At 42.1% G+C, this 10889-nt stretch overlaps 1 protein-coding gene across 7 annotated transcripts in view; it reads left to right on the top strand.

The window, feature by feature from the left end:
• The window catches only part of mib2 (MIB E3 ubiquitin protein ligase 2), a 37393-nt gene extending 27143 nt beyond the window's left edge, over positions 1-10250 (top strand). For all 7 annotated transcript variants that reach the window (XM_085147330.1, XM_085147329.1, XM_085147327.1 and 4 more), the window contains 7 exons: positions 172-326; positions 5685-5811; positions 5908-6168; positions 7836-8014; positions 8266-8459; positions 8591-8656; positions 8970-10250. In XM_085147330.1, the coding sequence (XP_085003456.1) occupies positions 172-326; positions 5685-5811; positions 5908-6168; positions 7836-8014; positions 8266-8459; positions 8591-8656; positions 8970-9211 (1224 nt within the window). In that variant the 3' untranslated portion in view covers positions 9212-10250. The remainder of the gene's footprint in view (positions 1-171; positions 327-5684; positions 5812-5907; positions 6169-7835; positions 8015-8265; positions 8460-8590; positions 8657-8969) is intronic.
• Positions 10251-10889: the final 639 nt, after the last annotated feature.

Below are 10889 nucleotides of genomic sequence, written 5' to 3' on the forward strand. Positions count from 1 at the left end.
AACAAATTGTAGTGAACAGAAATCATGTTCAATCGACAGATCACCAGAATATTTTGTATAGAAGATGTTTAATAGATCATGTCAGTGTTATTTTCTAAAGTCTCAAGAAAATATTTAAAAACCTGAATTTGAAAAGCTAATTTGACCCTGTTTGCTTCCTGTCTTTAACAGGATTCATACGGGGACACGCCGCTCCACGACGCCATTGCTAAAGATTTCCGCAATATCATTGAGATCCTGTCCGTGGTGCCCAACATTGATTTCACCCAGCAGAACCACAGAGGCTTCAACCTGCTGCACCATGCTGCCCTCAAAGGAAACAAACTGTGAGTGGGGATGACGTAATCATATCTGCATGCGCAGTCACATGTCATACACAGAAGTGAAATTAGGAAATATCCCCAAAACTTGTTGGAAAAGATTTTTTGATTTTAAATGTTATATTTAGGCACTTCTTGAGCTCTGACATCCAACTGGGGTTTCTAGGGGTTACCATTTAGTGTCATTAGAGTATTTTAGGACTTTTGAAAAGATTTTGCCTTGTAGTTTTGCAGTTGTCACTTTGAAATTAAGAAGTATTGGGCATGTGCCTTAAAATATCACAAAATTGAATGTGCCAAAGCAATAAAAGACATTTATTCTGCCAGTGTGGCATCTGTGCTTGGGTGGAACCAGGTTTTCATTGGTGGCCTTTGAGAACTTGTCTATAGTCTTGACTGGTTTGACTATTGTTACTGGCAGGAGTTGGGGTAGTTTCTTTAGGAAGAAAATCATAGTGGGTTTCATGTGCCAATCGTTGCTGAATTTCTTGCAGTAGTCACTGGCATCAGTGGTTCTGCTTTGGGCTGAGCAAATTAATGATACTATAACCATGTTTCAGAATTTGGGAAACTGGTTCTGGATTAAACCTGGCACCACGTTGATGAAAAATCGATCAAAAGCTTTGGTTTCCCCAAATCTAGCTTTATGTACATCAAACAAATTCAGCTGCAAAGTAAAAAACCTTCGGCATCATTCAGCTTTCAGTCCTTGCTCAGTTTTTCACCGTGTATTGTTAGTTTACACGCATGTATCTGTGAGCGTTGGAAGTGTGCGTGTATAGGCTTGTGTGCTTATGTGTGGGAATCTCTTCTGTGGGTTCAAATAAGGATTCAAAGGTCAGCTCTCTCAGCGCTATCTGTTACAGATAGATCTCATCTCCCACACAGCTTCTGCTGCTGTCAGCAGGCTGACTGTCAATATGAGGCAAAAATGCAACAACATTTACTTTTGCGTCACTTCTTTCTGTACACACTCAGTTGTTTTTATTTCTGTATGCAGTCTAGTCATTTCTCAGCAATGCAGTTTTGAGATTCATGAGTGCGTATAAATTCCCAAAATCCAAACAAAAGCTAAACAATGAGCCAGACATGTTTTCCCAGGAAAGACTTTATTAACACAGCAAAGCTGTCACGATTTGGCTGTAGACTTTGTCACTGCTGTGTAACACTATTTTAGAGGCACAGAGGGAAAATACTGTACACTGTGTTACATAAACTTCACTTTGCAACGCTGTCGAAATTCAAGCCCATTCTGAAAGCGGCTCTGCACCAACACAGACACTGTCCGGATGGGAAAGAGGTACAAGTGACACCGTTCGGAAGCTGGAAAAGGATCAGCTCAGCCATTTTACTCAACACTGAAGTGCTTAAGGCCAGCCTTCAAAGTTGCCTCAGTGGTACATGCCACAAAGGCTCTATTATTTTCTGTCTGTTGGTTTGAGGCTGATCAACACTGGAGGTTCTTAATCTTAAGCTGAGTCTTGACACAGAAATGCAGTTGATAACTGAGTTTTCTCACAATGATAGGGTTTCATATAAATGTTCCCTGGATTTTTCTTGGTTTGCCAGTATCTCCCTCTGTTCTCCACACCTCCAGGAACATGTAAAGGTAGAGGGAAAAGTCAACAATCATCGTTTTTCTCAGTAATGCGTTGCCTGTTGCTTAATGCGGTCTGTAGTGTGATTTTTCTTCATTAATTTCTGGAGTATTAACAATATATTGCTTGAAATGATTGAGTGCAGTTCTATATGTATAAATATGTATTTAAGTGACTTTTAAAAGGTTGCTGTTTCCCTAAATGCAGCAAATCTGACTGAACATTTGCTTTGAGGCCTTAACAACCTTTTGGGAATTTTCCATTACAAATAGCACAAATTTGTCATGGAAGATTTTCCCTGGCTTTTTAAGGGGTGGGTCAATAAGGCAAGTAGTTAAAAATACCAGAATCACCGTAAATTCCCCCCCGAAGCAATTCATTCATTCAAGGCTTTAGTTCAAGACTTTAAAAGTGTATCTTATATCTAAAGTCCATGAATCTGTATGGTCAGTAAAGAACAAATGCATTACTATAGCTTACTATAGTCCGCTGGCTGTTTTTTCTGAAGGCTCTCCTCTATTTATTTATTGTTATAAATTTACTTAAAAAAGGCTGCAAGTTAATGAGGCTTTCTCCTCAAAAAAGGCTTTAAAGCCTCAAATTCTGACTTCCTCCCAGTGACCCACATATCCTCAGCACTCCCACAGCCAGGCTCCTCCTACGTGTCTTATAATCTACTGACCTTGAAAAATAGGATCTCAGGACATCCCTGCACATGAGCGGTGTGTGGACAAATGTGGACTGAGCAGGGAAAAGACTTTTGGCAAGCAACACCTGCAAGTGGAGGCCGCAGTAGACAGTCATTTAATAAATGTCCGATCTGTTCTGGCAAGTGTCATATGTGCACCTCTGGGAATTTAGGCTGCTCTCCCCAGCATTCATTTAGCCTGACATCAGCTGCTGCACCAAAAACAGAGACACAGGATTTACGGTGTTCAGGATCAACTCGGTTCACCAGGTCCTTCATTTATCATCAGCAGGCCTACACTATACTAATGCAGGACAGTGACTGTCTACTTTTTGTGTTTCTATATTGTCCAATACACATAGCAGATTAAAACTGCTTCTTTTGTTTCCCTCATTGTCTGTTTTCTTTTCTATAGTTTTCAGTCCATTTGTCCATTAGGATATTTCCACTGCTTAATTGATGGCTGCTTTATTATCCTGAGGAGTGAGTTCTCAAGAGCAGCTGTGACCTTCTTTTTTTGTGACCAAAAGACAAGAATGTTTTGTTTATTAGAGTATTTATTTATTATAAGGAAATGGAAAAACAGGGGCTTGAGGCCAAGTTCACAAACAGTCCTGGGAAAGAAAAGAAACAAGGCTTGTTGCCAGATTTCCTTTTAGAGGTTTCAGCTCGATAGGAGAGACGATGCTAACTGTATTTACTTGAAAATGAAAACTGCTTGGCTGGATTTCACCTCAACATAGCTTCATTGTTTTCTCCTCACTTTCACCACGTCTGCAGCAAGTTTTTTTTCCCTTTTTCTTCAAACCCTTGTCTTCATTTTTAGTGTTCATCTTGACAGTACTGTGTAAACTCTCTGACACAGCTAGATTTCACAGCTTAGTCACTCTTATAGCTAATAATACCGCCACGTTTTATGTTTTGTTTTGTCGTCTCGTGCACATCAAGCAGTCCTCCTGCTTTTATCAAGCTTTGATTGAAAAGCAAGCTACAAACAAGCATGTTGCAAACTCCCAAAAATAACCTAATGATGACTTCAGTCCCCAGGAAAGTCATTACCAGCGTGCCTAAGATGCCCTCCAGCTCTTGCGCGTGAGTGCATGTTTGTACAAAACTGCCTCAAAACGCCAGCTCAAGTCTGAATATTCGTGAACACACACAGGAGTAAGAAGAAAGGCACAGCAGATATAGAGGTGACACAGCTGAGGCGGCTGCTACCCGTCCTGAGTGAAGCTAATAAAAGGTGGTCTGGAGCTAACTTTTATAGCTCAACCACACACACGCTGACACACACGTATAGAGCTGCATTGCAGATACCAATGACCTCTAACACAGTGTCTCCCTAACAGACTTCATCCATCAATCGTGCCTATACATGCCGCTTACTTATAGCAGTCCAGGACCTCATGTATTAGCACTCTGCTGCTAAGAATCCTGTAATCATTGTAATATTTTAGTTAGGTCAGTGAAAGCTGCATTAAAGTTGTCCCTGTTACTCTAATGTCATACAGTTGCATCCAGTCGGGTTAAAAGAAAAAGCACAACTTTGAAAACCATTATTTGAATTGGAAGAGTATTATTTCCAGTATATGAATTACATTTATTTATTATTATCAGACAGACTACAGTCTCAATTATAATGCGGGCCGTGTTGGTTAAAGTGTCCACGCCCCCAACAAAACAAAGGGATGAGTTAAAAAAATAATGATGGGTGTTCCTTATATGCCATCTGTTAATCTGCTTCAGCTTCATTATGATTGCTCAACACCAGCTATCGATGGTGTTTTTCAGTGAGACCCAGCAGAATTGACATTAAAATTAAGTTAAGATCACTGGAAAGTTTGCTTCACCTCACACGGAGGCCTTCACGGACACGCTAGCTAGGGCGTTCGTGAAGGCTGACGACTTCAATTTCACATGTCATAAAGCAAACTCGGCTACAGACCAGAGGGCAACTCAACAGTGCAGTCCATCCTTAAACTCCAGAATTAGTCCAGTGTGGTAAAGATAAAAAAAATAGTTCCAATATTGTCACTTCACCGAATGCAGCCGAATTTCAACTTCACTTTTGTTAACCTCTCACAGTTAAGACGACTTGCTCTAATCTCTAATCTGACCAAACTTGCTCTTAAATTTTTCATGTTAGAAAACTTGAGCTTGGCTGTCCTCGGCTGAGTTGAGCACTGTGTAAATGAGGTGGAGGTTGTGGTATTTGTCCTTGATGTAGTGCACTGTTTGTTTGAATACTGATGATGATGGTGAGCGGTCTTGTCAGATTGGCTTGTTAGCGGCTTTACAGCAGCTGCGTCTCAGTCCAAGCTCATTTCAGAGACCAGGAAACTTGATCATATTTCCATTTCTGAGAGGTTTATGCTTTGTGCCTTTTCTTCAGCTCGAGGTGGTGTTGTAGACACTTGTCGCTGTCTGGTCAGATTCAGGCACATAATGATAAGCCTACATCAATATATGGTTAAGGAAGTACTCAATGTTGTACATTCAGGCTGTTGTCGTTTTATTTATACTGTAAGTGTGTCATTTCATTAAAATTCTGTGGAAAAACAAATAGTATTTCCCCAGCTTACATCATAAATACATTGCACTTTTTGGGCCCTTTCCCCCCCCCCTTTTTTTTTTTACTTCTCTATTTAATATTCATTATGCTGATGTGCATGATGGATGTTCACTTTATACTCGGTATTTAGTAGAGATTTAGAATAGCTTATTTGTAATCCTGCTTGATTGTTTTATCATTTTAAGGTCACATAGTTATTGCTGAGTAAAATAAAGAGTAAAATAAAGGGGCAGTTGAATAACTATTTCTTTGTTTCCTGTAAAAGCCTGACTTGTTGTCCCTTTGTTCCAGTGTCCCTACGTTTAAGTATTTGTAGATAAATAAAACAACATCAAATAAATCATTGATATTCCATTCAATTCAAGTGTTACCATTATATCAATATTCAGCCGTTTCTGTGAGTGTTTGATGGGGCAACAAGCTCGAGGACAGCTAATGCAGCACTTAATTTAAGGAGTCAGGAACGATGTGGCTAATTGAGTGTTGTGTTTCTGTCCTGCTGGCAGGGCCACAGAAAAGATCCTGGCCCGAGCACGGCAGCTGGTCGATGTTAAAAAAGAGGACGGCTTCTCTGCGCTGCATCTGGCGGCTCTCAACAACCACAAAGATGTCGCAGAAATCCTCATCAAGGAGGCGAGTTGACCATACGTTTGCATATTTACCTGTTTAAACCGATGCTTTTGTTGTAAAACTAAAAAAAACGTATTTCTTTTTGCTCTTCTTCTACAGGGGCGCTGTGACATCAACATCCGAAACAACCGAAACCAGACGCCGCTTCAGCTGGCAGTGACGCAGGGCCACACAGAGTTGGTGCAGCTGCTGGTGGACGAGGGCGCCGACGTCAACATGGAGGACGAGGACGGTGACACGGCCATGCACGTGGCTCTCTTGCGCCCGCAGCTGGCCAACGTTATGCTCAGCCCATCCGTAGGTACCAGCAGCAGCGAGGAGAGCAGCGACGGATGTTCCTCCACGTCTCTGTACTGCAGGGTGAGAACTGACGGGGAGGGGGAGGTGGCATGTTGTTAAATTTGTTCTTTTCATTTTTAAAAGATTCCTTCGAGGGGAGCGCCTGGTTTGATGAAACTGCTTTACTGCTACACCAAAGTTCACCACTTTTTAACTTTTGCGATTCCCGTTATGATGGGATAGATTTAAAACATTTAACAGATCCTCTACTGTTGAATTCTTGGTGTTGCTGGAAGTGGATCAAAGGAAAAGAGAGCAAGAGAAAAGATGCTGTTTGACAGGATGAAATGGTGGCTAAATAAAACATGGCAACAAGCTAAATAAAGGACAAAGACAAGGTTACTAAGACTACTAAGAGATGTAAATATAGACTGGATAAGAGAGTAAATGGCGATCAGAACATTACTTTAGAGCTGGAGAAAGATTATTGTGGGCTTTAGAGTGTAAGTGCAGGCTCATAGTAGGGTAAATAAAGGCTAATAAGGGTCGAGGATAAAATGATGAACATAAATGAATAAGTGTTACACTATTTACCTTTAGTTCTGGGGGTTAATTTAGTGTAAGAGAGTTAGTTGACTTTACCAGGTAAACAGCAGGATGAGTGTGAGAAGAAGTTGGAAGGACTCAGGTGGCATGACCTTAAAGACGGCGTTAAATAAGGAGTAAGGACTTTGGCAGGTTGTATAAACATGGCAGAAGAGTGGGGTTAACTGCGGACAAAGTAATCAGGAGTTCAGTGAAATGATACCATATATAGTTTAAAGCAGGGGCTGCATGCCCAGTGAAGCTATAGACATGTGAACAATAAGTCCTCAACATTTAGGATTTTGTATGATGACTGTGTCTTTGACTCTAATCTCGTTCTGTGGCTTTAAAAGAAAATACTGGCAGAGACTTTGTAATAAATGAGAGAAGTGCATCCAGTGTTACAGTATGCATTTGGCAAAGATAGACCTGAGTATTAGTGCAAAGAACGGCTAATTCTACTACTTGTAGTTATTTGAAATTGTACATTGTTAATACAAACATGCTTTGCTGAGCCGTTAGGACCACTCTGACATCATCAAAATGGGAAATAGATGGATTTAGGTCACATGATTTCCACGTATTCCTACACTGGGAAAAGAGAGGTTCCGGTAATTAGATAGATGCTAACTTTGTTTATCTGTTGTTTGATACTTGGCTGAATCTTTTACTCACGAGAAGTAGCCTAATATTCATTTTACACAGACCTTGACTCTTTGCTTTGAGCAGCACTTTAATTGCTGTTCCATCAGTTCGTGTTGGTATCATTGCACCAGTGAAGAAGAACGTCCTTTCTAGTATACATGACCGCAAACACTGCAGCTCCTCTCAGCATCCTGGACACCTGCCAAGCGCACACTAATACACACACATACACAGCCATGAAGGTGGCTAGACTTAAGTGCTCAAGGCTGTTTTGGCCACTGTCAGCAGATGAGTTATTAGGAGTTCTTCTGTGCTGATTAGGAGTGCAATTATATATCAGCCTTAGCTGGGTTGCACTGTTTTTACTTCAGTTACCTGGTGTTGCTTAAATTCAGCTCCTGGAGGTTTTTAAGTTGTTCTCAGCTCTCACTGTTCGGATCAGCTGTTAGGTTTTTAAAGAGTACGTCTCTAAAACGGTCTAAAATTTCTCTCCCTACCCTTATCTTCTCTGTCCACAGCTGAACACGACAGGTCTTCTGGGGAGTACGGAGCTGAGTGTAGGCACAGCTGTCGCCTGTTTTCTAGCGATGGAAGGTGCTGACATCAGCTACGCCAACCACAAGGGCAAGAGTCCTCTGGACTTGGTGGCAGACAGCACCATGCTGCAGCTCATCAAGAGCTTCTCTGAGAAGCACAGGTAGCCGTTTGCAAAATTAGGGTTGAAGTACACGAAGTGGTGGCTGATATTTTTATGATGCATAGTTCATAAAACATTCTGACGGTCATATTTACACTCTTATGTGCTATTTTTCATTGAAATGAACCAGGACTTTAAAGACAAACAGAAAACAGTTGCTAAGGAATAAGCGCTGGTGTGTGGGAGTCAGCTGAGGTTAAAAAAGGAAGCCTTGGTTTAGTGGGGCGTTATAGCTGTGTGTTGTGTGTCAGGTTGCAACGCCTGCAGGCCATCACATGCGGACAGGGCCTGAGCAGCGCCAGCCTGCGGCGGGTCCACACGACTCCCAACACCATGACCAACCTGGTTCTACCAACGCCGCCCGGGCCCAGCGAATGCCTCATCTGCTCCGAGCTGGCTCTTCTGGTTCTCTTCTGCCCCTGCCAGCACAGTGTGGCCTGTGAAGGTGGGCTGTTCTCTCTCTGTTGTTTGCTCTACTTTCATTATTGAATGTCAAACAGTATTGTTATTGATACAGATAAAAATAGACTTTTGAGTCTAATTGATCCTTGGCTAATGCGGTGCTTGTCTAAACAGAATGTGCCCATCGCATGAAGAAGTGCATCAAATGCCAGGTCACAATCACCAAGAAAATTAGGCAAGGTAAGTTCTAGCTGCTTTACTGTCCGAAATCTTAAGCCTTAAATGTTTCTTGTTATCTTAATATTTATTCATGAGATTATTTAATCATTTATGATGTCCTAAAGACGACGTCTCCGTATTCGTGGTGCTCTCTGGTTACTCAGATGCAGCCTTGAATGATAAATGAAAGCAGCTGTGTGTTCTGGACACTGCTGTCTCCGTGTTAACCTTATTATCTTTGAGCCATTAACGCAGCAGGACGGTCTCATCTTGCACAGCACTGCACAGTCTGCATAAAATGAACTCGTTTAATAACGATGACCTCCCTCCACAGACCAAACGGAGGTGGACTGCAGCCCCGGCACCGAGAACTCAGAGCAGCACAACCTGCTCGAACAACTGCAGTCCCGCTACCGTCAGATGGAGGAGAGGATGACCTGTCCCATCTGCATCGACAACCACATCAAGCTGGTCTTCCAGTGCGGGCACGCCTCCTGCATCGACTGCAGCGCCGCGCTTAAGACCTGCCCAATCTGCCGGCAGACCATCCGCGAGCGGATCCAGCTGTTTGTCTGAGCTTCTCTCTCCGCTCAGTCCAGAGAATAGTGGAGGGGGGCATCGGAGAGAAGCGAGGCTGGGGGTGGGCAGTGGGCAGCTGTTATTTTGGACACCCCCAGTAACCCCAACCATCCCCTTGGATCAGCCCACAGGCTGCTTGACTATCAGATGCTGTATTAAATCACTGAGAGGCCACCTTGTGTTCGGAGTAGCTTTCATTGAGCAGCCCAGGCAGGAACGTGTTTATTAATTTAATTCGATTTTCAGCTCCAGGACAGATGTTTAGCTGAGTCCAACAGTCAAAGTCACAAGACGCCGCCGCTGCTTTGATTGGCAAGCTGGGAGGGTAAAAAACGCCCCTCCCCTTCACTCACTACTTCTTTTCCTCACTCCCACCCAGCCTCTGCCTCGTGTAATCTGTCCTCTCTTTGCTGCTTTAAGTGGATGTTTGTCCCATCATCCTCTCTGGCTCTCTGGCCACATCTGTTTACAAGGCTGCGCAAAAATCACTTCTCATCTTGCTCCTCAGCCTGTCCTGTGAATTATGTTTGCTCTCATTTGTATCAGTCTCTTAATAATCAGTGTTAGTCTCTGCAGAGGGAGTTGGTATAACTAAAGGCTCTCTATATAATCCCCAACCAATTGTCTGTATGCAAGGGGAAATACACACTGTATATGCATGAACATATGCATATTGCAAAGCTGAAAAGGACCGTGTCGTCATGGGTGATTTGTTGTCGTTTTCTTTCTCTCTACTTACATTTGTGGTTTTTAACGTACCTACGAGTACAGGTGTGTATTTATGTGTGAAAGGTGGTATTACTTAGTAATGTCCTTTTTCGGCCAAAAGGTTTTTGGTTTCTACTGAAGTTCACCCCCAAGCCTATGTCCTCTACTCAGGGTATCAAATCATTGAAAGCACTTGGAATATCCATACAGAATTAAAGAGCCACCCCCAGACGCACACACACACACACACACACACACACACACACACACACACACACACACACACACACACAGACTCTCAGACACACACACCACACACACAGATACAGATACACAGCATTATAAAGCAACAGGTTACTGAAAGGAAAGGTTGGAGAGTTGGGCATACTGACTAAGAACTGAAGTAGAAACACTTTGTCTAAAGTCACAGTTTCATTCTCATTAGTTAAACGAATGTTTGCAACAAAGCTGATGTGTTCCTCTGAAAATACAAGGGAAAAAAAAAGTCCACCAAGCTTCCCAGAAGAACCAGTCGGCTTCATTTCTGTGTTTCACTTTGTGTGTGGCGACCACTCGGTCTGTCTGTCACACGGCTGGTGCAGAGAACCCAGCGAGCACACACTTTAACGGCTATTTTGTTACCAAACCCACCAGATGTATTGTAAGATCTAGAATCAGAAGGGCAAAAACATTGCTTAGTCGTGTCACTCGTGTATTTCCTTCCACGTCCACCTTTGTAGTCCAGTCTTTTCAGAAGAAAGCCTCCCTTTCTCCTCTGGAGTTCTGGATTGTATATCATCCTGATATCTGTTCTTGGTGTGTTAACTTGAAGGGCTTATGCAGATATATATATATATATATATATATATATATATATATATATATATATATATATATATATATATATATATATATATATATATATATATATATATATATATATATATATATGTGTGTATGTGTGTAT

The sequence above is a fragment of the Neolamprologus multifasciatus genome, chromosome 20 (genome assembly GCF_963576455.1).
Source record: "Neolamprologus multifasciatus chromosome 20, fNeoMul1.2, whole genome shotgun sequence".
Lineage (NCBI taxonomy): Eukaryota > Metazoa > Chordata > Actinopteri > Cichliformes > Cichlidae > Neolamprologus > Neolamprologus multifasciatus.